General features: G+C 31.6%; 2 protein-coding genes across 6 annotated transcripts in view; both read right to left on the bottom strand.

The window, feature by feature from the left end:
* LOC123542679 (uncharacterized) overlaps positions 1 to 27,974 on the bottom strand; it is a 92,617-nt gene that overhangs the window by 18,050 nt on the left and 46,593 nt on the right. The gene's annotated exons all lie outside the window — the stretch shown is intronic.
* Positions 1 to 27,974, bottom strand: part of LOC123542389 (von Willebrand factor D and EGF domain-containing protein-like) — a 47,638-nt gene that overhangs the window by 11,531 nt on the left and 8,133 nt on the right. For 3 of the 5 annotated variants that reach the window (XM_053531664.1, XM_053531665.1, XM_053531666.1), the window contains 11 exons: positions 27,553 to 27,730; positions 27,212 to 27,314; positions 25,622 to 25,708; positions 24,369 to 24,593; positions 23,461 to 23,625; positions 18,412 to 18,494; positions 18,013 to 18,076; positions 16,895 to 17,077; positions 13,112 to 13,347; positions 12,075 to 12,363; positions 11,174 to 11,326 (listed from right to left, as the gene is read on the bottom strand). In XM_053531664.1, coding sequence (XP_053387639.1) covers positions 11,174 to 11,326; positions 12,075 to 12,363; positions 13,112 to 13,347; positions 16,895 to 17,077; positions 18,013 to 18,076; positions 18,412 to 18,494; positions 23,461 to 23,625; positions 24,369 to 24,593; positions 25,622 to 25,708; positions 27,212 to 27,314; positions 27,553 to 27,730 — 1,766 coding nt within the window. Of the gene's footprint in view, positions 1 to 11,173; positions 11,327 to 12,074; positions 12,364 to 13,111; positions 13,348 to 16,894; positions 17,078 to 18,012; positions 18,077 to 18,411; positions 18,495 to 23,460; positions 23,626 to 24,368; positions 24,594 to 25,621; positions 25,709 to 27,211; positions 27,315 to 27,552; positions 27,731 to 27,974 lie in introns of those variants that run through there. The other 2 variants (XM_053531667.1, XM_053531668.1) reach the window with 2 other exon arrangements.

Raw genomic sequence — 27,974 nt, 5'->3', positions numbered from 1 at the left:
GATTAAACAAACTGGTATTCAATATACATATGTTTTCAAGAAAAATATTAAAATTAATTTAAGCAAAGGAATGTATTTTACAATTTTTCATGAAAATATTATTCCATTGGTTGATGTGCCTGTGCCTCCAAGTGATCCATATACTGTAGAACCAGGAAGTTATGTAAGATTTTACCTAGTCAATTGATTAATTTCCATTTATTTCATTGTTTTTTATATAATGGGATTATTCAATAATATAAATGAAAAAGTAAGTAAAATAGAAAAACAAATAATAAGAAAACCTCCTTTGTTTTTAACATCTGCAACAGAAGATACCGATAGTGGATTATTTCAATGGAAAGTTGTAAATGCTAGTCCTGGTTTAGTTCAAAATGGTAATAATGTAACAATTAAACAAAACTGCATCTTAATTATTCTTATTGATGCAATTAAAAAAGATGCAGGAGAAGGGAGTATCCAATTAAAAAAATAAATCTTCAAAGTTATAATACAAAAACCAAAAGAAGAAATGAATCTATTTCTATTAATTATGCTAATCAATTTCAAACAAATGATGTAATTTATATTAATTCTTTAAACGTTAAGAATATTCAGTTAACAATTTATGGTTCTGTTACCATAGGCTAATGTATAATCAAGAATATATCTTTTATCGTCATAACATGATAAAGATGTTTTATTTATAAATAACTGGAAAGATTGTGTTTATCAGAACGAATAACTTTAAATGTATGGTTAATTTGGGTTGAATTAAACAAAGTATCTTTGTAATTTTCATGAACTATTGTTTTCTTAACAACATGTCTTTTAATTCCTTTACATTTTTTAATGTTAACTTCATTTTGTAATAAATATGAATACATTTTACTTCTTAATCCAATAAATTTATCAATGGGAATTCCAGCAGCTTCATCTTTGAATTTTCCAATTACATTTTTTATTATTATCGAAATAAAATTTTGACTTACTATCATAATTACTATTATCAAATAAGTCTTTGTCCTTATAAAAATCCTCATATGCATCTTCAGTATTTATTTCATAACATAATGAATCAATGTCAGTAAATAGTAATTTACAGTTGTATTTATACTTTTCCTTAATGTAATTATAATGAAAATCATACATTAAATATTTTGATAAATCAAGAATGCACATTCCAACATAACAAGGTCTGTTTAAAAAAAAACTTTCTTTTATTCTATGAATACCAAACAAATTCTTATTAAACATTGTTGAACTAACAAATGAAGGTTTTGCTATATACTTCAATAAAAATATTTTCATTATGTGTTAATTTAATATTGATTCTTTTTTCGTAAATTCTCCATCGACTTACCGAACACACTGTTGTTCATGAGTTTAAAAAAGTCTTTTTCAAATGAATTTTTTGCTTTAGATCTTTTTTGAGTATTAAAATCAATATATCCTTTTAACCAAGGACTTTCGTCAAAAGTTAATATTCTATGTATTTTTGTTACTTTTAATCCTAATTGTGCATATAGTTCAAGATTTTTAAAATGAACAACATAATTCTTTTTCTTTATTAAAGTTGGAACTATTTTTTTTACATTACTTTTTCCTATTTCAAATTCTGTTTTAATATTTTTACTATAATTTGAAAGCCATTCGTCTGGTATTTTAATTTTTTTAGGAGCTAAAGGATAATCATTACTCGTAGCACGTAATTCTTTTGGATATTCAAGATCACATTCAATTATAAAGTTAGTTTTACCTTTTGCAATTAATTTCTTATATTGTTTTAAAGTGACCCATTTAAAATTTCCAGAGGGCAAAGGTCGGCACATGGCCCAACCTTAAAGATTATTGGCGTCGAGGTTCATAATGTATTTAGTTTCTTATTCAGGATCATAATCTTTCATATATTTATTGTTTGCTTTGCTGTAACGATTAGCTATATAACTTATTCCTCCTCTCAGTCCCTTTTCAATAAAAAGATACATATCAATATCAGTTATTAAATCCAGATTTATTCCAGTCATTTTTAACATTGCATCCCAAGCTAACCCAGGACTACTAAAATAATGACAAGGGTCAAGTTTATAATATTCCAAACATAGTTTTCTAAAATTTTCGAATGTATCAGCTAAAAGTAATACGTCAGTTTTTAAATATAGATCATGATATTCTCCCATTGTTTTTATTTTAAATTTATTTCAAACATTTTTAGCATGTTCCTATTCGTTGTCAGATATGTGTTTCATTTAAAATTGAATAAAACTCTTTTTTAGGAGGTAATTCTGTTTCTTTGAATCTTTTAAATGAATCCATGTAATTGTATGGATAAATACCTTTTGTTTTTAATAATTCAAGTGCAACCGAAGGTTCCAGCTGCGCAACTTTATCAAATTCTTGAGATGTGTACTTAAATTCTGGAATATTTTTTACTAAGTTATCTAATGGTTGAGACATAAATTGAAAACTGTCTATAAAAATCAAATCACTTACCATAAATGCCATATATCTTTACATATTCCTCTGTAAATCTTAGTTGGTTTAGTATATTTATCGTCATAACAACAAACAACTTTATAACCGTAACCACAATCTACATGTTTTTGATATGCTTCAGTAAATGAAGATTCAGGTGATGGTAAAGCAGTAGATATTTTTCTAGTTATTGATTCGAAATCAGCATAAATTACAAAAGGTACTGCTAAGCCTTTATGATAATTTTTAAAATAAATTTTACTTCCCTCTTTTGGCATTTTTACAGCTTGAACACCATTAATAGCTAAAGAATTTGGTATATGTTCATTTAATATTCTTTCTTGAGAAATATTTTGTAAACATGATTTGCAAAAATGTTTTTTATGTTGATCTTTGGTTTTGTTACACATTAATCTATTAAAGTCTTTTATCCAAACATAATGGTTTATCTTATCTTTATTGATTCATAACATGTCACAATGTTCTTCATATTGATATTTTGAAATGTACAATGGATAAATACCTGTAGGTTCTTCATAACCAAATATATTAAATGAAATATCATTTTGAGTTTCTATTTTAGGTATTTGGTTTAATAATATAGGAAATTTTATTCCTTTATAATTAAGTTCTTCTATATGCTTTTTATATTTTGAAACTCTTTGAGGGTCTTTTTCAACAGGAAATTTGTAAGCTAAATGACACCATCTAAAACATTCATTATCATGCTCATTCTTTATATTTATTAATCCTTTCATTGGATGTTGTAATGGTTTTGGTAATTCTAAATAACTTGAAGCAGCCAGCGGTGTATATTTATATCTATTCATATAATGAGCATCAACTGATTCTATTTTCCAGCCGCTTTCTTCTGAAATCCAGTTACCAATCCTATTTATTATTTCATTAAAGGCTTGGCGTAAAGTGTATTTTATTTCATTTGTATTAATAATAATTAAAGCCTTTGATTGAAAATAAGCTGATTTATATATTGTATCTGTATTACTAATTTTTGCGAAAGTTATTTTTAAAACAACATTTATTTTTATACCTTTTAAAGTTTTAAGTTCGGATTTAAGTATTTCATAAGAGTCATTTATAGTTAAAGGGAATTCCTATAGTTTTTTCCTTTCATAGAATTTTTTTAAATTCACATATATGATAGGAAATTTTGTGCTGAAAACAATGAACAAATATAAACAACAGGTCACCAGGCTTGTTTTTGTGAAAAAATGTATTGAACACACCCACTGTTGCTGAAACTGCTAGCGATTTTTCAACATTTTCATAATTTTCTGCTTTTTTATAAATACCAACCAGAATAAACATTAAGACAGCACAATAAAGTTTTTTCTTTTTACAGATTTTATTATATACTTATTTGATATCATAGTCATATTTGTAATACTCTATCCTTACAATAATGGGTAAAAATGAAAAAAAAATATTGTTTCATATTTACTTTTGTGAACTTTTTTCAGTGAAAAATACCCATAGTGAAGAATTTTTTTTTAAATTTTGAAAAAACTCTTTCATAGAATTTTTTCCTGTTTTTCTTGTGTATAGATAATTGTATTGTGAGCATAAAAATGGCTAAAAATATATGGGTCACCAGGCTAAATTTTATGTTAAGACCGCTAGAATACAACACCTGTTCGGACGGAAAATGGCGCGAACCTGGCCAAATTGATTACATGTATGTCTGCTAGAAGTTAAAAAAAAAGTTTAAAAAATTCTTAATTCTTTCTATAATTGAATACAAAATAATCTGAAAGATGATATTGTCTTATCAGTACTAAGTCAATTATCTTACATTATATGAACAACACTGTCTTTGTACTAAAATGCGATGTGAAAACACAACCACAAAAATAGCAAGATACCGGTCAGGCATGATACTTGTCAATACAACATAAACCAGTATCAACATTTGATTACTGATAAAACTTATCAAAAATGTTATTTCATTCAAGATTCCTCATATTTAAGACTGTCTGTAACATGTTTCAACAAATGTTGACTTCAGTTCAGTTTTCCATAGAAAGTGTCGGCTGCGCAGAAAGATGCGCATAAAAAACTATCGGAATTCCCTTTAAATATAATTGATTTTTTTGGTCCTGTCTATATTCAACCTTAATTTCAAATTTCTTAATATACTGATTTAAAGATCTCTCAGTTTCTCTGACAGCCATCTATATATTATATTTAGAAAAAAATTCTTTAAGCAAAAAAAAAAAAAAAACAAAATAGTAAAGTTTAAAAAGAAAAAAAAATATTTAAATTTATACTTTCTCCCATTAGTTTTCGATTTTCCACTTTTTACTCTGTTTTTCCCTTCGCAGCACATTTTTATTAATCAAGAATTAATATCAAGATCTTTAGATGCTGCATAAATGCTTTTACATGTTTTTTCATTATTGGTATCTAATTCAGTTGCAATAACTTTTTGGGGTTTGTTTCGATAATAATTTGATCTGGGACAATCACATAATATTTCATTATTCTCGTCTTTCAACATTAAACAACCACAATCCCATTCAAATAAATTACTCCTAAGGAGATAAGGATCTAACACATCTTGTAATTTATCAATCACATGTTTTTTATATTCATCGCTAACTATTTGATGAAGTTTTGATTTAATAACGTTTCTTCTTTTAAGAACATTTTTATATGAATTTCTATCTTCATTCATTATTTCTCCTAAAGTGCTAGATAATTTTGGCATAATCATTCTGTCTACTTTTCTATTAACCATTATTTAATATACTTAAAGAAAAAATATCTTTAACAACGCACCTAAAGAACATGTAAAAAATAGGCAATATTATCTATATCTTTTGAATAAGATTTTAAAGTTATTTTTTCTAAATTGTTATCAACTGTTAAAATTTTAATACCTTCTTGAGACATTCTGTTTAACCATTCTTCGTGTAATTTGTGTAGTTTTTCTAAATAATCTAAACCAACTCTGTTTTCTTCAGTTCTGTTTCTTTTTTGAAGTCTTTTAAAACATATTTCTGGGTCGGTTTTAACATAAACAAATCCATCAATTGGGGTTTTTCCATGTATTTTAATAATATGATCAGTTAAGAAAAGATTGTATACTGCCCACTCGGGGTCATTTATAACACCGTTGTCGTAATGTTGTGTTGTAAAAACGTTACTGTTAGTTAAATAACACCGTTCGAGGACAAAAACACAATCAAACTGTTTAGCAGAAGATAACATTTTTATATGACTGTTTAAAGTTGCTAGTTGAAAAGGAAAGAAATATTTGGAAGGTTCTTGAGCAGCAAGTTCAAAAAGGTTATATGAATTATAATCAGGGTCCATAACATTTTGCCATTCATGAATTGGTTCTGAAATTATATTAAAATTAGGATTATATTCTTTAATAATATCTAAAAACGTACTTTTTCCTGATGCAATGTTACCTTCAACTGATATAATTTTTCTCATTTATATAAACTACTTATAGAAAAAACACATTTAAAAATCAGTCAATCTATATTTAATACAGCTCTTCTTCTTTTTTTATTTCTATATCCATTAAGTTTAAATTCCTTCATATACGTTTCAAAAGGCATTGAGTAGTTTTTTTCTTCCTACATTTCTAACAGTATTGTAAAATTATCTTGAATAACTTTTTTCTCTTCTTCTTTATTTACTTTTCCAATTCGTGCTTTTGTTATAAGTTGTTTAATTTTGTGATGATGTAATTTTAAAATAGCTTTTTTGTCTTCAACTTTAAGTCTATTAATAAATATAGTAATTACTGATGGAACAGCGCCAGCAACTGCTACAAATATAGGAATAGCTGGAACAAGTGCTAATGCAGCCGAACAACCAAAAATACCTGCTGTAATTTGTAATCCTGTATTTACTCTTCCGCAAAACTTATAACTTTTTCTGTAAGCAGCAGCAAGTTTAGTCAAGAGAAAAATTAATTGATCTATTGTTTCTATTCTATTAGAAATTAGATTCTTATTACTCATTTATATAATATATATTTTAGTTTAAATTTCTTCCAATTCACTGAACGGAATCCAACTATTAAATTTTTCACTATAACCTTTCCATTTTACTAATGCTTGTTTTTTCTTATAGTCTCGTCTAATAACTTTTTCTATTCTAAAAACCTCTTGTTTAGTAGGTAAAAGTTCTTGCTCATAAAATGAACCTTGAATTATTTCATTATTTAAATCTTTAATAGTGTATGTTCTGGGATTTGTATTATTAATTTCATAAATTATAAATATCTCCTCTGTCCAGTTTGGTGTATATCCTTTTTCAAAATGTATTTTAAGTTTGCTTAAGCGAACTCGATAACCAATTTTAAATTTCGGTTTACTCTTTGGTATCTTTAAATTACCATATAAATTAAAGTAAACAGTACCTTTATTTAAGTTTTTACTGGCTTCAGTTGGTGTCATTTTTATACTAGAATGTTTTGTTTTGTTATATTTATCATCCATTTCCTGTAAATTATCTAAATAAGTATAAGTATTATTTGCTGTAAAATATTTCCACATTATTCTTTTTAAACTTCTATTAAATCTTTTGATTACTACAGCTTTTCCTTCATTAAATGTATGATACATGTCAATCTTATTTTTATTCAAAAATGATTCAAACTTTTTATTATAAAATTCTTTTCCTTCATCTACCCATAAATTTGTTGGTGTTCTACCTGTTGGCCGAGCGTGAAGAGGAGCTAAAGCTCTGTCTGAAGCTCCAAAAATTATTTTTTCAAATGCTTCTGTCACAGATTCTCCAGTTCTATTCTTTAATGGAATAACCCATGCATATTTGCTAAACACGTCAATAACGGTTAACAAGTACTTTACTCCTTTATTATATTTTGAAAAAGCTTGCATATCAACTAAATAAGTAGACCAAGTATCATCAATGTCACGGACAATCACCCGTCGTTTCGTAAATTTTCGTTTAATTGGTTTATGTAATTCTTCTGCTAATCTATCACTCCATGTTATTTCGGGGGTCTTTCTGAGTAAGCGTTTAGCTCCCGGGGACTTACGTCCAAGTAAATACTCTACCCCCTTTTCCTGTTTTTTGACTTTTGTCCTAGTGAGCTTCTAGCTCCCGGGGACTTACGTCCAAGCCCAAGTTTGTATTTCGTTTTAATTGCAGGTTTTACAACTAAATGATTTGCAATCTTTTCTCCAAATGTTTTTGAGTGAGTTTTATTTAAGTTGGAAAGCATTTGCTTATCGCATATACTATTTTTTACATTGCTGTCATAGCAAAAATCATGGTCCATACATAGATCCAGTTCATTGACAGGAGGCCCGTTATTTAAAGGATTTCCGGGCCCGCAATATCTGTAACCACCTGGGATTGTTAATCCTTTCTTAGGTAATAAAGGTAACATTGCTTTATGAATATCTAAATTACCCCCTGTACTTTTAACAAACTTTGATTTCATTCTTCCACAAGATGAACAGGTAGTCATTATCATTTTTCTCCCGTTTTGTGATGTAACATAATGAGGATTTATATTATCAGTAAATCTTCTTTCTTTCAAACAATATATTTTATTCTGTAAACTCATTTATATTATATGTATTTAAATTTAATAAAACACTTATATTAAATTTCTGCCAAATTTCTGCCACAAAGGCAACAATGTGGCAGTCGCTGCCACATTGGCAAAACTTTGGCAGGTTACTTTAAATCAACTGTTAAGCGTAAAGTGCAAACGTATCGAATTTAAATCAAACAAAACAGGGAAGTTTAAACAGGAGTGGTATTTACTTCCATTCATAAAGTTAACCGATATGTTTACTTTGTAAACACACCGTGTGTCACTTCAATTACAATATATCATAATCATACGGTTGAAAGAAGTATCAATAAAACGACACCGGTGTCACAAAACTTTACATTGAGCCAATATTTGTTCACAAACGATATTGATTCGATATTCAACCATGCGTATGCATATGGCATACTTCTACGGTTAAGTAAACTTGTTGAAGAAAACGACACCAGTGTCGTTAAAATTTAATTTATTGTTTATTTTTCATTAAAATATTACAAAACAAAGTACCGTTGTATGATTTACTGTACAAAATACTAAATATTCATAATCAAAGAAAAAATGAACAAACACTTATGAATTATTTTAATCAATAAGGACAAAACTATCATAAATGTTTTTCAGTGTGTGAATTTTTCTTCCGGGTTTTTTCTTTACTTTGTTAAAACCTTAGGGTTTTTTTTAATTGTGTGAGCGGACCTTGGTCCCCTCCAGCCCACTTACGTCCGCCAAAGCAAAGGTTTTCATTTGGTTTAACCAAAGGTTTTCACAGTATCAAGGGTACTGGGTTAGCAGTTTGAGTTTAGGGTCAAATGAGGTCAAATTAGCGCCAATTTCAGTAATTTACTATACTACTCACACGTTTTCAAATTAAGTAGATTCAACTGTTTCATCACAGTAGAAAGGAACAAAATATGAATCTTGATAAGGGATCAGTCTTATGCCCGACCATTTGTGTTTCTATAAATAGCGTAAACCCTTCTAATTTGGCCTAAGGCCAGAACATTTTTTTAACAGAAATGCTTTGCCGGGTCACTTACTACCAATGGACCGTAAGTTACTAACGTTAATTTTTTTAACATTTCCTACTCCTTCAAATTAAATACAGACATTTACTCGAAACTTATATTTGAAACTGAAGGAATAATTATAGAAGCAATATTTGAACCGGAGACCGTCAGCTATTAAGTCGGTAAACACTATCGGCTATACACCTGTCTACTTAATTGATATTTTTCATGAAACCTTTTGGCCATGTACAAACAATAGAACGTGTATAAACAATATGATTCATGCGAGCGAGCTCTGTTGGTGAACGTATTTGATATGCTCTTCCTGGTCCAAAGTAAACAAAACAATGGACCGAAGTTCCCGGATTATGAAATCTTTTAAATTGCCCTTTCGTTGTAAATATCATTTTTTCAACCTTTTTTTTATCTTGCTGTTAATGCCTTCTCTCTTGGTATTTTTGCCAGCATTGATTTATTCGTTTTTCGGTTTAAAAGTTTAAATGTCATGATTGAATCTTTGAAGATATTTAGAAAAACTAAGATTGTTATTATCGAGAAAGTTAACATTCTAAATTTACATAATAATGAGCCACACCATACGAAAACCAACATGGTGCATTTGCGACCAGCATCGATACAGACCAGCCTGCGCATCCGCGCAGTCTGGTCAGGATCCATGCTGTTCGCTAACTATTTCTATAATTGCAATAGGCTTTGAAAGCGAGCAGTATGGATCCTGACCAGACTGCGCAGATGCGCATGCTGGTCTGGATCCATGCTGGTCGCAAATGCACTATGTTGGTTTTCTCATGATGCGGCTCAATGATTACGATAAAGCTTTGTCTTCATTAAACATCTAATAATGTGCAATGTCAAACAGAAAAATAAAGCCGAAGAGTACAGTTTACTTATTAGTTTTTATTGAACATTTGATTTATAGAAGGTACCTGTTTGACATATTTCAGTTGATTTAACGTAAATCTAATTAACCATATGTGAATTTATAAACCATAGTCTTGGTCTATTAAATCAATGTTTAAAGCATCCCAGTTATCAAACTTTTTATCGAGACGGAGAGGTGAGGTGAATCAAGCAAAATTTAGTTGCTAAATTGTGTTACAAAATAAACAGAGATTTCACTGTTTATGACATATATATGAAAAAATGTGTTTATCGATATTATGATACCAGTATTACATATGAAATAGTGAACCTAACCTAACAGCAGAAAATGGGGTACCTCAGCATATCACGACAGCTGTTGTGTAAAGACAGTGTGTCATATAAAAGAAACATATTAAGTGCAGACCAACTTTATCGCAAGAATTGGTGGTAAAACTTATTTCACATAGATGTAACGAAAATATACACAAGCAAAGAGACGTTACTTAAATGACTTTTCTGCATGTAGAATATGTGCAGTTACTGTAGACCTCGGAAATAATAAATAAAACTTGTGAAGCGGTTGCCTTTGCATGGCTGTGGTCAGTTGCATATTTTAATTTTTCGTTATTTTTAACACTTCTGTTATAATTTATGTAGAAATACAGATACACAATGTAAGAACATATATAGAATCCCTCGGGATATGTTGGTGCACTCACCCGACAGGTGAGTACCAACCAATCCATCGAGAATCTGCAGTTGTTTTAACATAAAATAAGCGTGCGTAAACCCTACAGTATAAAGAGGGCTATAAATCAGGAAGATATTGACATAAATTTTTATACAAATACGAATTGTTTTACTTTTGTGCTTGGCCTCGTATTATCTTAACTGAGCTCCGCATAAACCTTCGGGCGTAATATGAGGCAAGGGCTGGCATCTAAGTAGGACCGCCAATCCTCCGCAATCTAGCTAGATAGGGTACTCACATGAACAAATTCTACGCCCATAATAAGGTAGTATTAAATCCTCTGAGATAAGTTGCAAATATTCATGTTTATAAACATCGTTACTTTCAAAATTTGTTAATACATACATAAAATTAAAGCAAAACTCCATTTCAGTATAATTAACGAGTTATTTTCACTTTGTTTGTTTACATCTGAGAACAATTAAACGTTATTAAAAGTATGGTTGCAAAAACCAGTTTGAAGCATTGGTTTCCTTTACCAGAATGTACAAAATGAAAAGTTCCGCCTACCTTGACATCAAACATACATTGTCCAATCACCGCAGATGGATTTTCTGAACCCGTCACATGCGAATATGATGTGAATGCCAGGGAGCCATTAATCCTTTGTGAACAAATGTCGCTGGCCTCGGCAGAAGTTATTTGGTCCTCATTTGTTTGGCGCTAAATAAAAACACAATTACTACAAATATAAATTAGATGATCCTTATTCGACCAACTTATCAAACTAATAGATTTCAAGAGTGATATTATATAATAACAGAAAATTTGCATAAATGTTAATGTATTTGCTTGGAAAAAAGTACGACATCCAAGTTTAGAATTTGAATTTGACAACAATGCGGCTTACTTTTATATATTCCAGGCATTATTCAATGACAATGACTGTACATTTTCACTTTCTCAATTAGATTATATTTTTAATGTAAACATCCAAATGAAACATATAGTGAAACGAAACGGAATTCACACTGTATAGCTTTTCCTACAGTTTCGTGAAATAATAAACTGTTTATTAATTTTGTTCGTGGTTTATATAAACTAAATGAGCATTTAATCTTAATATCTATATATCACTCAAGAAAATCAGATTGTTAACGCCACTAGAGAAAATATGCATCTCTTGTTCACTATGTGAATATATTTCGATCTTCAATTGAAAGAAAAAATATCATCTCTGAAATCACTTTAATTGGATGGGATTAAATTCTTTGTTTAAGTACATCAGTAAAAATTAATGCGCGGATTTTAATGGAATAATGAGCAGAGTGTTATTTATATTTTTGTTGGATTTTATTTCCTTCCAAGGATCGATCCAACTACGAAAATAAACTCCTCCTCCTCCACGAATAATCGTGATTTCAAGGAACACAAGTTTTCTGCATTTATAGAGGAAAGAAAATGAATGAACCTTTCGGACATGATGACTTTTGACTGGTTCCATCAATGTAAAAAGTCTTTCCATCTCTTTGGCATGTGACCCTGGAGACCTCCTTTTACGGGTATTTAGAATGTGACATTTACTTTTGGTAATAGAGTTTTTCATTGTACAGTCTAAATATTGCGTACTCGAACAAAACGCTTCCGCTGTAGCCCGTCCACTTTTGCCTTCTTCACATACACAGTACATACCATTCAAGTTCGCCCAGCTTTCTAGATTACGTTTCTTTTGTGAATTAGGGGTCCTTTCGTCAGGTACCCTAAAATTTAGACACGCGAACATATTCATATATAGGTAGAGAAAATTTGTATGAACCAATCACTACCACAATACACCAGACCGATCACGCAAAACACCTGGCAGTACAGACGATTCCATTTATATAAATGCACTAACCCAATAAGAATATTAAGAAAATTCTGTGCGGCTTTAATTGCACGCCAAAATCGCGCTACACATTGCTTTTGGAGCAACAGTTGCATTTATACTCTTTCAATCTCTGTTATCATGTCTCTCAAATCAGCACTATAGTATATTTTACTGACTGGGACCAGAAAAGCTACGTATTTTCTCTATGAAAGTTAACTCGATGGCAAGGATACAATGAATTTATACGAATAAAGGAATATGATTACATTCAGAACAGTTAGCTTACCAAAACATGAGACCCGCGAGGAAACAATTCGACCGCATTATAAGATAATATTGGTAGAGAGAATTTATACGAACCAATCACCACAATATTACACCAAACATATCATATAAATATAAAGCATATTCATGTATTTGGTATTTAGTATCGTATTTGAGTTATTGTTATGGAATATATTAGCAGAACGGTTATTGCCATTGCAAGATACAACTGACGAATCTTAGATTTCAAATCTGATTTTTCAGAGACGAAAGACGCTGTTACATACTGAGATCTACCTGAATCATCATATCAATTGATTTCTTGGAGAATGGAAGTAACAGTTTCCGATCCAAGCTTCCGCTGAATTACTTACCGCCAGCTATTTGCAAAGTCTTCATGATGACTACCACCTCCTATGTTTTTCAGTTCAGATATAGTACCATTACTGTGAACAAGGTCGTTTGTCATATCACCATCAAAGTTTCCACACAATCCTTGTACATTGTTTTTATCTTTAGGTGCCATGACGATGTCTATATTCATGAATTTAGCATACATACTACTTCGGTGTAGTGTTATGGTAATTTTCGTTCCAATGGGTGTAAAAACCTTAAATAAAGAAGTTAAAGTAGATATTGAATATCTGATACTACCGTAGTTTATAAACAATAAATCTGTCCAGCCAGTTTATGGTTTTAATGAATTAAGATATTTTGTGTAACGTTTTACGTTTAAATTTTACTAAAACAGTGGGCGAGTAGCTGTAATATTGGCTGTATAACGGCCGGATTATTGTAAATTTAAAATATAATGTAAATGATAAAAATATATTTACACTTTAGATGTAAAATAAGGCCATCCCACAATTATATAATATATATAAAATCATGCGTTGGGGAAATCTGCTTTAACGGCTGGATTGATCCTAGGGACAAATAGAAGAACCTGAATTAATAACTTTTCTATCTTGGTCTAAGCTTTGCAGAATGATTATTGAACTGGATCTAAGATTTAATATTTGTTGCCATGAAATACAGAACATTGAACACACAAAAGTTCAAACAGAAGCTGAACACCTCTCTCATTTGTCGACTAACAAGTCCCCGTGTGACCACTCGTAGATGTTATTTCGATTTGTTTCAAGCCGATTGAGTTGGACTTTACCGGCAGAGAGATGTGCTACCAAAAGAAATATAAAGATATGAATGTAAGGGCGTTTACAGTGAAAAAAACCGTGTTTGCTCAAAGTATCACAGGAAAAAGGCGAGTTAACCATGTGGCACCAGCATCTACAAATTGGCCCTGCTCTGCATGATGATCTGTGAATTTTGTTGGTGTGAAGTTGAACCCAACTGACGTTGAACCCAACACACACACACACACATTCTGAACACATTTCGACCGGAGATGTAGGTGAATTTTATTTTGGCTCCAACCATATCATTTTTAAGATATGTTATTACGTTCGTCAGGAAATTGATTAGTTATCCGCCATGTAGTTATTCAGGCTCTTAATTGTATATACAAATTTATCTTAAGATCGGAACAGAAATGTTGCAGTTTGAGAATTTGAAACATTGAATCGAGAAAAGGACATCGGACATTATGCTAGGGATTTTGCCCTAAGTTCAATGCTATTTCTTGACTGCAGTAGCTGATAGTTTTATATAACAGCTTCAAATACTGATAAATAAGTTATATTCCTATCAAACTATCACAAAAAATAGTTTTATTTTATATTCGTTTTCTTGAAATTCGAACAGTTTGTAACTAAGGGTCATATTTTTGAAAAATTTAAAATGTGTATTTTTAGTTAAAATAAGCATTGGTATTTAAGGTATGTCTACTATGAAATATTTTAACACAATAAATAAACTGATACCATGCAGATTATCAGTTTTATTGACATTTTTGAAAATAAACGAAACGGAAAAAATAAAAGTGGAACAAAACATTTGGTCTCTAACTGTACTTCAGTTATTTCCACCCGAGTGCCCATGATAACACTGAAGCATTGATCATATCCTATTGTTTGTTTTCTATACATCTATTGCTATACTGTATTTATACACATGTACAATACTGACCGGGCATTATGTGGAGGATTATTATTGAATACATGCAGTGGTGTAGCTGGCCATACATTGGCGTAGTTGGCCTTTTTCAGTTGAAACGGACGGGTGCAGGAGACTGCCTATTCCACTGCGGGTTCAAGGATGCCTTACTTTTAGCATTTTATATCAGTGGAACTTCACTAGCTAGTATCAACATTTATATAGATATTCTTTAGTTCTTTGAGGTCCTTACTAGTATTTCTGTTGGCTTCGAAATAAGTTTCAGACGTGTGAGCGAATTGATGTTAATTCTGGGGGTGTCAGTGTTAGTTATGGGCGAGTCAGTATTAGTTCTATGGGTGTCAGTGTAAGTTCTGGAAGCAATTAGGTTAGTTAATGAGATGGTGTCTGGTGTAGTTCTGTTAGGGTATAGGATGCTAGATCGAATAAAAGCAAATGTTGCTCTTAAAATGCATTCTAGGTTCGCTTCAACTGTGTCCTACAAAAGGTAAAAAAATTGCACCTAAGTGGCACTATTCCCATAGAAGTTCGTCTGCATTTCTTTGTCATGTTTGCGTTGAAGACACATACGTAATATGTCGAAGCCACTTGCTTGGTTCTTGACTTATGACAGATGCAGTTTTCTCAATCCTGAAAACACTCAATCGACAGACTTAGACTGTCAAGAGGTAACTGATCTGATTGAAAAATTCATAAGATATCCTTATAAGGATCTGTCTGCTTTCTAGCTTCACTTTCTATGTCCCCTATTTATTTAGTTTAGTGTTTTCTGTGCTTGAAATATTTACAAAAATGAATAAAGCTGTATATATGTAAGGTTTAGGAAACACATGCAATAAGTGTCAAATATTTATGTAAAAATTTATTTGCTGACACCCTGTACATAGTTTTTTTCAATTTTAAACACTTCCAAGTGCCATTTTTGCAGCATACGTATATAATAATTATTTACAAAGGCATATGAACTATTTTGTTGCGTCACTGGTGGGAAAGATGTTTAAAACGTAAAAATGATTTATGTTCATATTTTAATAGAAAAGAGAATGAGAAATGTCTACAAAGTCTTCTTTTTTGTTCATAAACTTGTAAAATGAAGTCGCATTTATCAAGAAATGGTCTTCAACTATCATAACTATGCATTTTCAGAAGTCTATCCCTATGTCACAATTCCTTAATTGGATAGGCAATCTGAATAGGAAAATGTCCGAGGTCCTTTCGCTGTTTTCCCTCATTCTATCGTCATTCAAGCATGTCTATAAACATTGAACGCCAAAAAGGTCAAAGTTTTAGAGTAGACACAGGCGATGTTGCATTGTCACAGGTGAGCTTTAGTGTGCTGGCACCAATTTTGTTATAATCTATCTATCTATTTTGGTTACAGTTTAGAAATAGAATTTAAACAATTATCGTTATGCTTGCTAAAGTAGACGTTTAGACCCTGACGTTTAAACAAGTCTTGTGAATTCTTAATCATTTCTGAATAATGACCTATGTATTGATGTATTTATGGGATCTCATATGTATACCCCTTAAGCTAAAGCATGTCCTTGTAATATGTACCAGAAGAATATTTCAATACATGATGCCTGTATTGACAGCAAATCGACAAACTATAATAAACTACTGTATATTTTCATATTGGGTACAACTGATTTTTGCAGCATTTCATATGACATCACAAAATTAGTTAATTTGCATTTGTATGCATGTAGTAGAATACTATCAATGGAATGCAATACCTGTCATCAATGAATATTAGCTAAAAATTAACTATTCGAAGTCTTGAAGATTAATAAATGATTTGAAGAAAACTTAGTTAGTATATGTGCCTCGCTGTCAATAATCTGAATATAGATAGACATACATTCACGCATTGTAAATACCCAATAGTGGCGGTTGCCCTGAAGTTCCAACGACTACAAGTAAAGTTTATGGTTCCATTGGTGAATCCGTGATGAGAATAAGTCTTCCGTGTCTTTCGTTACTTTGCTACACCATATGCATAGTCTGCGCACCGAAAAATAAGTCTAATTGCTATGAGGCTGTAATGGTATTTTGACGTATAAACAGTTTGTACATACCGTGTATTTATAGCTGTCAACTCTTACAACTTGAAGAATCCCACCATTGTCGCATTGTGAAAAGCCAATGTAATTTGTTTTTCCACATCGGTCTGCAATAAAAACATCTTTACCTGCTCGTATAGAAATACCGCTCGTGCATGTTGCTCTATTGTTGTTGCATTTCATTGTTCTTTCTTGGATCTTTAAAAAAAAATACAAAAAAAAAATATTTAGTGCGAATTATAAATGATTTTAATATACGAGATAGGCAAAGCGGCAAATAATGTTTTTTTTTTTTTGCGATATAAAATCTTGTACATATTTGAAAATTGGGGACTTATACCAGTAAAGGTACAAACATACTGGAAGAAATATTTTGATAACTCATTAGGAACAGGTCGCAATAGAAAATCATACCAAAATAGATTTTTTTTTAATTGCAGTTCAGGGGAGTGGCGTACGCCGAAGGGTTCGTTTATTAATAAACCGGCGGGAATATTTTTGTAGCCGCTCGCGTGACCGGCATGTCCCGGGTTGAGTCAAACGAATTGGCGAAGAGGAAAATTTGCCGCCAATTTCTGCGCTTACGTTGTGACCGAAACCATTAGTGTTTAAAGGGAATATTTTTGATGAAAGATGTTAGCTCAACTAACCAAGCCATTCCTTTTTGAAAGGAAACTTTATTTGACTTTTTTTTTATTTCAGAGGTATCTTATCTTAGTTGTTTTACATCATATTGTTGTTATTTTTTTCTTGAAAAAAAAAAAAAGATCACTAAATGGTATATTAAGTTTTTACTGAAATATCGTATGATGATGAAAAGATGCATTAGGAAAGTTGTAAAGTATATGTATGACAAAGTTAAAGAAAGTAAGAGACAATTAAAGTTAAAATAATTTAAAAGGAATATTGGTTTCGCAAGACCATAATATAACTTATAAAGGGTAAGTGGTTTTCTATATATATATAACGTATCATATCTCCCATAGAATTAACACTTTCTTATCTCGCTTCTATATTCTTTATTGTAGTGAAGGACGAATCTCCTTAAGAATTATTACACTTTCTTACCTCGATTATATATACTTTATTGTAGTAAAGGACGGATCTTCCTTAGTATTATTTCACTTTCTTACCTCGATCCTATATTCTTTATTGTAGTAAAGGACGAATCTCCCTTCTTGGTGCTGTTCATAATAGCTGTAACATAGTGAAAATATCAAAGTCTTCTTACAGTGTAGCAGTTGTAACAGGGCGGACATATCGTGTACAAGTTGAAATTAGGATTAGTCGTAAAATGAATAAATCCACATGGTAGCAGGTTAAGGTATTTTTTACAAGATATCATTGCGTCAAATATCAGGAATATCTACTCTGTAATTTTAAAGATATTCGCTGAATCATATAGTGTTAGGCGAGTGTGTTCAAAGTTCCTTTACATTTCTTATATTTCTACTAAATATTTGTCATTCTACATTGTTCAAAATATTAGTAAATTGTGAATAAGACTCGTTTTGTAAATAAACATTACTTACTAGCCATCGGCCGTCCTCATGTGTGGGTCAACATGGGAGTAACATATCTTTTCTTTATATTCTTTTGTGTCTGTTACAATAACCTTTAAATACAAAAGCCTGATAATCAATGGATTTAAACAAAATTGTTGTGACTGACATTAAAGACGTCTTTGACAATTTGTTTTTTTATAAAGGTGCATTAGATGCGTTTGCAAACGTAACGTTTATACATTTAGAAATGATATCTCAGAACAGATTGGACAACTAGGTTTCCACCGTGCAACTGTGACGGCATCAGTTACTGACATTGTCATACCGGGACAGTATACTCACTTACACGTCAACGGAATTGTAAAGTAGAATACTAAGTTCGCCTAAAGTATACTGAATAAATTTTCTAAAGACGTTTTTGAGTCTTGAAAAAATGTACATACTATGATTACTAAATGGTGACTTTAATGCCCGAACTTCTAACACTCTAGACTATGTTACATGTTCTGTCAATATAACAGAATTAACGGAATTTAGAGATATTATTGACAGTGAGGTAGTTATTGCAATGTCTTCGTCTGACACCAAGATGAATAAATTCGGCCATGAGCTTATAGAATTTTGTAAAGTGTATTCCTGTATTATAGCAAACGGTCGTTTTGGTGTGCATCCAGAGAGTAACGACTATACCTTCGTTAATAGTAATGGTTGTAGTACTATTGACTATTTTATAACATCTAAATGCTTGTTTGACCTCATTCAACAGTTCCAGATTTCACCGAACACGGAGAGTTGTCATATGCCTATAAGTCTAAGTTTGAAATTAAGTCATGGTGACACACCCGTGACAACTGACGAGAATCTGCACTTGTGTTACAATCTAAATGATGACAATTGTAAGGAGTATTTACAATGTTTACCGGAAAATATACTGAATGGTTTTTTCAACCAGATACATAACATGCTAGACGACAGTAATATTGATATAAACGTTATTGTAGGCGAATTGGAAACGGCTATAGTAGATAGCAGTGCTAGATTTCAAAAATTAAGAAGGCCGATTATTCGTAAAGAAAATAAACTATGGTTTGACAGTGATTGTAAAGCTGCAAAAGTACAGAGTAGAAAAGCTTTAAACAAGTTTCGGTCCAGCCGATGTGAAAATAATTTGAATGACTATATAAATAGCAAACATGTTTATAAAAATATGTGTAGACGGAAACGTTACTTATATAATAAAAAATATGTGTCTGAAATAGAATCTGTTGTAAATAATTCAAAGATGTTTTGGCGTGAGTTGAAGAAATTGACAGATAAACCCAAGTCGCAACCAAATATATCTTTGAACAGCTGGTTTGAACATTTTAGCAACTTGTTTGCAGCGAATGTTGCTGATGACAATATTGATTATGAACAGGACGATAGAGATATTGATATGAATATAAATATCGATGAGGTCGAGGACTTAGTGTTTAATTCTAGTATAACAGATGACGAGATAGTAAATACTGTAAAGTCTTTAAATATACACAAGGCATCTGGTGGTAACCTTATTCCACAGCACATAGTTTATGGTGTAAATGTATTATTACCTTTTATACGAAATTTGTTCAACAGATTATTTACAAAAGACGAATTTCCAGATGAGTGGGCCAAGTCAATAATTATTCCGCTGCATAAGAAGGGAAGTGTTAGCAATCCAAATAACTACAGGGGTATTGCTTTGTTAGATATTTTAAGTAAAGTTTACATATCAATAATTACCAAAAGGTTAACTTTCTATGTAGAAGCATATAGTAGAATATCAGAATGTCAAGCTGGATTTAGAGCTGGTTATTGTACCGTTGATAACGCCTTTATACTGTATTCTATTGTTAACAAATATTTAAGTGTAAAAGGAAAATCGATATACGTAGCTTTCATTGACTTTCAGAAAGCCTTTGATTCGGTTGACCGGTCAGTATTGTATGATATTTTGAAAAACAATGGTGTTCAATGTCATTTATACAAGGCTATAAATCCATTTATGTGTCTGTTAAAGCATGTGTTAGAACACAACAGGGTTTTACCAGTATATTTTCTTGCCCTGTTGGACTACGTCAGGGGTGTAACTTGAGTCCCATCTTGTTTGCCATGTTTATAAACGAATTGGATACTTTGTTATGTCAAAACAATACTAGAGGCATCCAGTTATTTCCTGATACTATGGAAATATTCCTACTTATGTTCGCAGATGATATTGCTCTTCTAGCAGATACTGTAGTAGGGTTACAAAGGCAATTAAATATTTTAGAAACCTTCTGTAATTCAAGTAAACTTACAGTAAATATTTCTAAAACAAAAGTACTGGTCTTTAAGCGAGGTGGACGATTAGCGAGGAGAGAACGCTGGTTCTTTGGTAATAACGTATTAGATACTGTGAATGGTTTTACCTATGTTGGCATATATTTTTCTAACAGACTGTCATTGTACAAAATTGCTGAAGCTATGTCGGTTAAAGCGAAAAAAGTTCTGATATATATTTTTAATTCTCTACAAAATTTGCAATGTTTACCTTATAAAACGTTCTTTAAAATATTTGATACAAAAGTTGCGGCTGTGTTACTATATGGTTCAGAACTATGGGGACTAAAACATATGCGATGTGTCGAATCAATACAGGTATATGCGTGTAAACGCTTTCTTAAAGTGAGCAGAAGTGCATGTAACGATGCTGTTCTTGGGGACGTTGGTAGATTCCCCATGTATATATATTCAGCTAAACGTTGTATCAAATATTGGATGCGTTTGCTTACTTTGCCTAGAAACAGATATATCAAATTGTGCTATGAAATGTTTTTATGTTATGATAATTTAGGTTATATAAATTGGGCTACAGATATAAAACAATATTTATATACTAACGGGTTTGGATATATTTGGGAACGCCAAGAAGTCGCTAACCCACGCTATTTTCTGTTACAATTTGAACAAAGGTTGAAAGACCAATATGTTCAAAACTGGAGGACTAGATGCAATGAAAGTAGTAAACTTTGTCATTATATACATTTTAAACCTTTGTACAATGTTGAGAAGTATGTTACTGTTGTAGATATAGCAAAATTTCGATCCTGTATGGCAAATTTTCGAAGTTCTTCACATAATCTCATGACTGAAAAAGGTAGACATATTGGTTTAGATAGAGAACATCGTGACTGTCCATATTGTGAAGCTGTTATTGAAGACGAATTTTGTACTTATATGTCCTTTGTATTCAAATATTCGGTCATTATACATTCCATACCACTTTGTTAACAATGCTACAATACAAAACTTTTATGATCTAATGTCAACAGAAAGTGATGAAATTATTAGAAACCTAGCAATGTATATATATTATGCTTTTAAAGAAAAAGTAGGCTAGTTTCAGACTTTACTTGAACATGTTTTTGGTACAAAACTATACTGACATGTGTTTACTGTATAATACATAATTGACAAGTACCTTATAATATTATTATGTAAATGTAAATGACCTTTGCTTCACACATGTAATTAGATGTTATATGTTCTGTATTTCTCTTGTGTATGGGCCGGAGGCCTTATTATGCAATAAAGAATGAATTAAATTGAATTGAACTACTGACATTGTTCGTAGGAAACCTCACACTTGTTAAACGGTTTCGTTATGCTCTGTTTAGTTGGCTACTGTCTCCAAATTATTATCTGATAGTGATTACAGAGGGTCAATATCGTTTGTTCGGAATATTGTGGCGTATACGTGTACCGTTCCGAGAGAAAAGCTTTTTTATAATTTAGTTGGGTAAGGTCGTCACGTGATATTTAACACCAATTGTAGTATACAATTCACAATAAAACAGTGGCTGATACGGTACACCATTGCATAATTAGTCAATAGTCAAAGTTATACATGCACACATATTGAAATACCTTTAAACTTTATTCTTAAATTTAATTTAGATTCTATCTAGTGTGTTTGTTTAGTTTTTTTAACAGTCTGTCTTATACAAGTATTTATTTGTCATTTTACTGAACAAAGCTTATTTGTAAGGTTATCCCTAGAAGAGTCAGTTACTCCTGCTTTGTGTCAAGCGATTATTTCAACAAGAGGGCCCTTATGGCCCTTTATCGATCACCAGAGTTCCACAGTTTTTGGGAGGGGTTGGGAAGAAAAATATCCCCATTTCAAACAAAAAATCCCATATTTAAAAGAGACAAAGATTTTGACAAGGCAGATCAGACAGAATTGTGATCTTTTGAGTGTTAACAAGGCCATTCTATGATATGGACCTGATTTTAACCTAACATTCCAGTTTTAAACTTTCAAGCTTTCATACAGATGAACGGTAGATGACTTTATGATAATCTAGCAGATAATATGACCTCTACAATGGTTAAAAAAGGGACCAACTGTGTTTTACCTAGATACATAGTGTTTGACTTGAGGCAATACAGTTTGGAACTTGATATTCTAGAGAGCAACACTCTGATAAATCTTTATGATGATCAAGTAGAAAATGTTGCCTCTAGAGTGTAAACAAGGTTTTCCTTTGATTTAGTGACGTAGTTTTAGACACCAGGCAACAAGTTTTGAACTTGACATTGATTTTATAGAAACAAACGTTCTGACAACATTTTATAATGATATAAGAGAAATTGTGCTCTCTAGTGTTAAACGTTTTTTTATGATTTGACTAAGTGACAAGGTTTTTGACTTCAAATAACACGTTTAAAATTTGACCTAGATTTCGCAGAGACAAACACTGAGAAAGGAAAGAAAAAGAAAAAAGGAAGGAAACACGTTTTATAAGGGGTAACATTCTAAACAAGTTTCATTAAGACTGTGACAAATTTGTGACCTCTAGAGTTTTAACAGTACAATTGTTGACAACGCACGACGACAATGCATGTAATACATTTTGTGAAACGTACATGAATTAGCTACTTAATACTGACACATGACGTAAAGAGAAGAGTTTAGGAAATGCATTTTTGCTCTGTTCTTACCCTTTTATTTGTAACATTTTTGCAAGAAAAGAGAAACACTGACAATGACAATTAACATTATATACTTGCCCGGACATCTTGTAAAGCTTTATTTCTCCAGAATGAATGTTTCATTCCTTCACTGAATTTCAGTTTAAGGTTAAAAACGTTGTTGTCTTCGTAGTCCATATCTGATGTAACAATTTTAAAGAAAAATTGTTTCTGAGGATCCCATTTCTCACCAACAGGAAGCGTCTGAAATGTAGTCATGACATTCACCATCAGTAATTTAAATGCACTTCACAGATTTATGACTATAATATGTCTTTATTAAATAAGGAATTAAATATTTAAACAAATAGTGAAATTCACAAATCTGTTTTCGTGGAATAGTGCTATTTGTAAAATCAGAGCAGTATACGTCATACGATTCAGAAACGAAATTTTGATTAATAATTATTGTATGACTTCTTATACGGGAAGTAACCGTATCCTTTATTTCTGGTTTATTTGGTCTTAGTCAAATATTGAAATAACAAATGCAAATATGAATCAATGTTTTTAAAACATTGATTGCTTAACTCAAAAATAATTTAAATTTTGAATTTAAACGATCAATGTTTAATCAAATATATAAGATATAGAGCGAAACAAAGCAAACAATATCAATCTCGGTTCAGTTAGAATTGCTGAAAATAAAAAAAGTATTGCCTGTCTTAAATGTCAAAAATTTCAACATGAACTCATAAAAGCTCTATTTTTAGAAAATGGTCCAATAATTGCGGTAAACATGCTTTCATCGGGCATTATTGAAACAAGGGGCAAAATATATTTAACTGGTGATTTCAAAATTCTATATCTTACACAATAAAAACTGGTAATCAAGAGAGGCAAATATCTTGACTTTTCATCAACGTTCGGTGAAAGAAAATTCGATTTTACTCATAAAAACAGACCTGTGACTGTTCTTAAAAACAGTACCTTGAGAAATTACTTACCGGAATAAACTCCGCACATTTTGAAAAATCATTTTTAACTATGTTGTTAACAGTTTCTTGAAGACACTGCTGAGGTTCTGCTGTATAAATCCTGAGTTCGTCCTTGCAGAACTTGCTAGTGAAGCCGCCAGTGAGGTCGTTGTACTTACATCCGATTGGAAGCGTGGATGACATAGCTATTTCCACTGACCGACCTTTTCTCAGATACACGGTTGAGTTATAAATCTAAAATTTTTCAAAGACGATTTTTGCTAATAATTAAGTTTATGTGTCCAACTGAAGCCACTTGTTAGAATATCTAAAAGAGTTCCTTTTTTGGTTAAGGTGAAAAATGTAAACGTTTATGACCAGAAAACAAACTATTAATAGTATCTTCTTATAACAAGTGTTACGTGGTACTCAAACCATTAACAACGACTGCCGGAACAGCAAGCATTCAAATAAATGTTACGCTTTCTCACAAGCTGATATGGTGCGTATGTAACAGAGCGATATATAAACGTTACTGGGAATTTGTAAAGTAATCATTACTATAAATAAACTCAAGGTTAAAGAATTTTATCACAATTACAATATCATCACTGTAAGAATTATTTTTAAAAGCGCTTACAGATCTGAACTGTTAAGGTTTAGCAGTATATCACAAAACAACAGATTTTTTTAGCGAATGAACAGCATTTTGACACACAACTTATCTGTCCAATACGTTCTGTCCCACGGAGTTGGATACTTAAAATATTCTAAATAAGTTGTCCCCTTTAAATAAGAATGCCATTTGTAAAGAAATAAATGTAAACAATTGTAGAAACGAGATGTTTTACCTAGTTATGTAAAGTTTAAACACTCGCACGATGTTGCATATGCACCAAAACGAAGACATGTAACAGTTTTTTAAAAATGGTGAGTTTTTAAAGGCTCTGGACTGTCCAGAAGTGTGGCCTCTTCATGTAGCCCCTTTCCAGAATTCAATACATATATGAATAAATTGACAATGGTTTTGTACAATAATATAAATGTTTATATGTTGTTATATTTTCATGTAAAACAATGCTTTCTTTCTATGATTTGATAACGTTCGAACTTTTTTTCTCCGAAACTATACCTTAATATCATGATCTATTTCAAATATATGATATACTTTAAATTATATAATATATAATACAATCGCGTGAGATGATACTCAGATACAAATGTCTTTAGTTTATCACAGTTTTCTGTATAAACTTTGTAAACTAATGTCCAATTAATATTACCTTGACACCAGCAAGGTAGTATTCACCATACACTGGTTGTGTTTGCTGACCATGTTTAACAGATGATACGGCTACTGAACATTGAACCTGGAATTGTAAGAGTCGTATTTAGTCATGAAAATCTTCATAAATATTATGTTGTTGCTGACTGTTTCAAAGATGAATTCAAATCAGACAGTATTTTCTGTATATCCGGCAACAGATCATCAAATGCAACTTTTCTCACAAACAGATCTAGTTTTATCTATTCACCTATAATTCGCTTTGTTGTGTTCTTTTATTCATCGGGATAGATATTCATATAGATGATTTCATTTGCAGGCGGGCGTAAAGCAGCGCCTACATAAATGCCAGGTAGCTGCGAACATATTTTTTGCCGAAATTGCAGGGGGTTCTTTGTTGAAAGTACGAACATGTACCGAAATACACATAAGTGTTATGCTACATGCCTGGCAGAGAAGGACAAAAATGTTTTGGAAAGCGTTGTCATGGTTAAAGTAAAGGGTTTTAGACAATTTCTAGAACTAACGGTTAAATGTTTGTCTTTATTGCATTACTACTGGCTCTTTAAATGTCCACCCATATGCCTTTCTTTCTTCCGTTTAAACTGTCATATCTAGCAGAGTGTTTAAATAAAGATTTGTCAAATGAGAGGTATTTTGATGTCTCATAAGTTAGAAAGAGTATCTTTGAGAAAATTAAAAAGAGCTACATATTTTTATTCTACACGGTCGTAATGTGATTTTGATGTCAATAAATGAGGTCACGTAATTACTAATTATTGTTTAGGCTACGGTAAACAGAACGTGGAACCCAAAGCACAGCTACTAGAGCTAGTATTACATCAAAGCAACAGAACATGTCACCCGAGGCACAGCTACTAGCATTACATCAAAGCAACAGGAAATGTCACCCAAAAACATCTACGAGCATTCAGCTAACCAGAACAACGTGTCTGTTGAGGGTTTACTACGTGAAATCAGCAGTGAAACAGAACATGTCACCCAAGGTTTTGCTGCAAGTATTACATAAAAGGAACAGAACGTGTCACCCGAGTATTACATCAAAGCACTAGAACGTGTTTCCCGAGGCACAGCTACAAGTATTACATCAAAGCAACAAATTTGTCACCCGAGAAACAGCTACGAGAATTACATCAAAACATTAGAACGTGTCATTCGATTCACAGCTACTAGTATTACATCAAAGTAAAGCAATAGAACGTGTCTCCCGACTCACAGCTACAAGTATTATACACCAAAGCCAACAGATTTGTCACCCGAGAAACAGTTACGAGTATTACATGAAACAGACGTTTCACCCGAGAAACAACTACGAGTGAGTATTACATCAAAAGCAACAGAAAGTGTCATTATCCGATTCACAGCTAAGAATATTATATGAAAGCAACAGAATCTGTCATCCAAGGCACGGACGAGGATCACATCAAAGTAAGAAATGCAGATGATCGGTAATATACATGAAATTACTGACCCAAACCTGGCCAATACCTACATAGCTTTAGATCATATCCCTAAGTCCTATAAATATATCTTATACCGGTACATACGAATGATAAATGAATAACACCTTAAAGTCAAAGGTGACGTCCTTGAACATATTTTCGTGAAGTGAAAGGTCATCCATGTTTTGGGAAGGTCCAAGGGTAATCACTGTCTTGTCATTTACTTTCCTGAAAGTAAGAAAACATTTTGAATTCAGTTAGAATTTCGTAAATCAAATGAATTTCTAGCCCTTATTTTCATTTGCAAGTTTCATAGTGCTTGTAATTGAAAGCATACATGTATTGTGTTGTTATTATTTTTTATAGGAAGACATATCTAATAAAATTAGCAATGCATTTAACTGCAGGTCGGCCTCGGATTATCGATAGATTATACTATTATTTGGAAATGATGAAGTATACGTACCACTGCACTGTGTAAAAGTAGTTGGTTGAATTCGAAAAGGAGCAGCTAAATTGTATGTATGGTTCATATTGTGTTACATGTTTATTTCGTATAGTCTGTGTAGAACGCTTGAAACGCAGCTCAGGTTTAGCTTGTACTTTTCCCAAGTGTACGTCGTCTGGTGCTGGTACATCCAGATCTGAAAAATGTATAAAAATGAAAGATCCTATGCGTGTATGTATTACTTCAAAATGTTTTTGCGATCCCTTCATACCTACTATAAACTTTGATCCTGGATTTACTTCCATTCTTTGGAATATTTTAGAATCTATTTCGATCAAAGAGACTCATTTATGATTTGCAGTCCACTTTTTTCGGAATTTTCAGTGCATTTACGTGTTAAAACTAAAGTAAACCCAAATGGTTCGATGCGTTGTAGAAAG

Source organism: Mercenaria mercenaria, chromosome 19 (assembly GCF_021730395.1).
Source record: "Mercenaria mercenaria strain notata chromosome 19, MADL_Memer_1, whole genome shotgun sequence".
Taxonomy (NCBI): Eukaryota; Metazoa; Mollusca; class Bivalvia; order Venerida; family Veneridae; genus Mercenaria; species Mercenaria mercenaria.
Note: the sequence above shows the minus strand (reverse complement) of the source record. Positions and strands in the feature narration are given on the sequence as shown.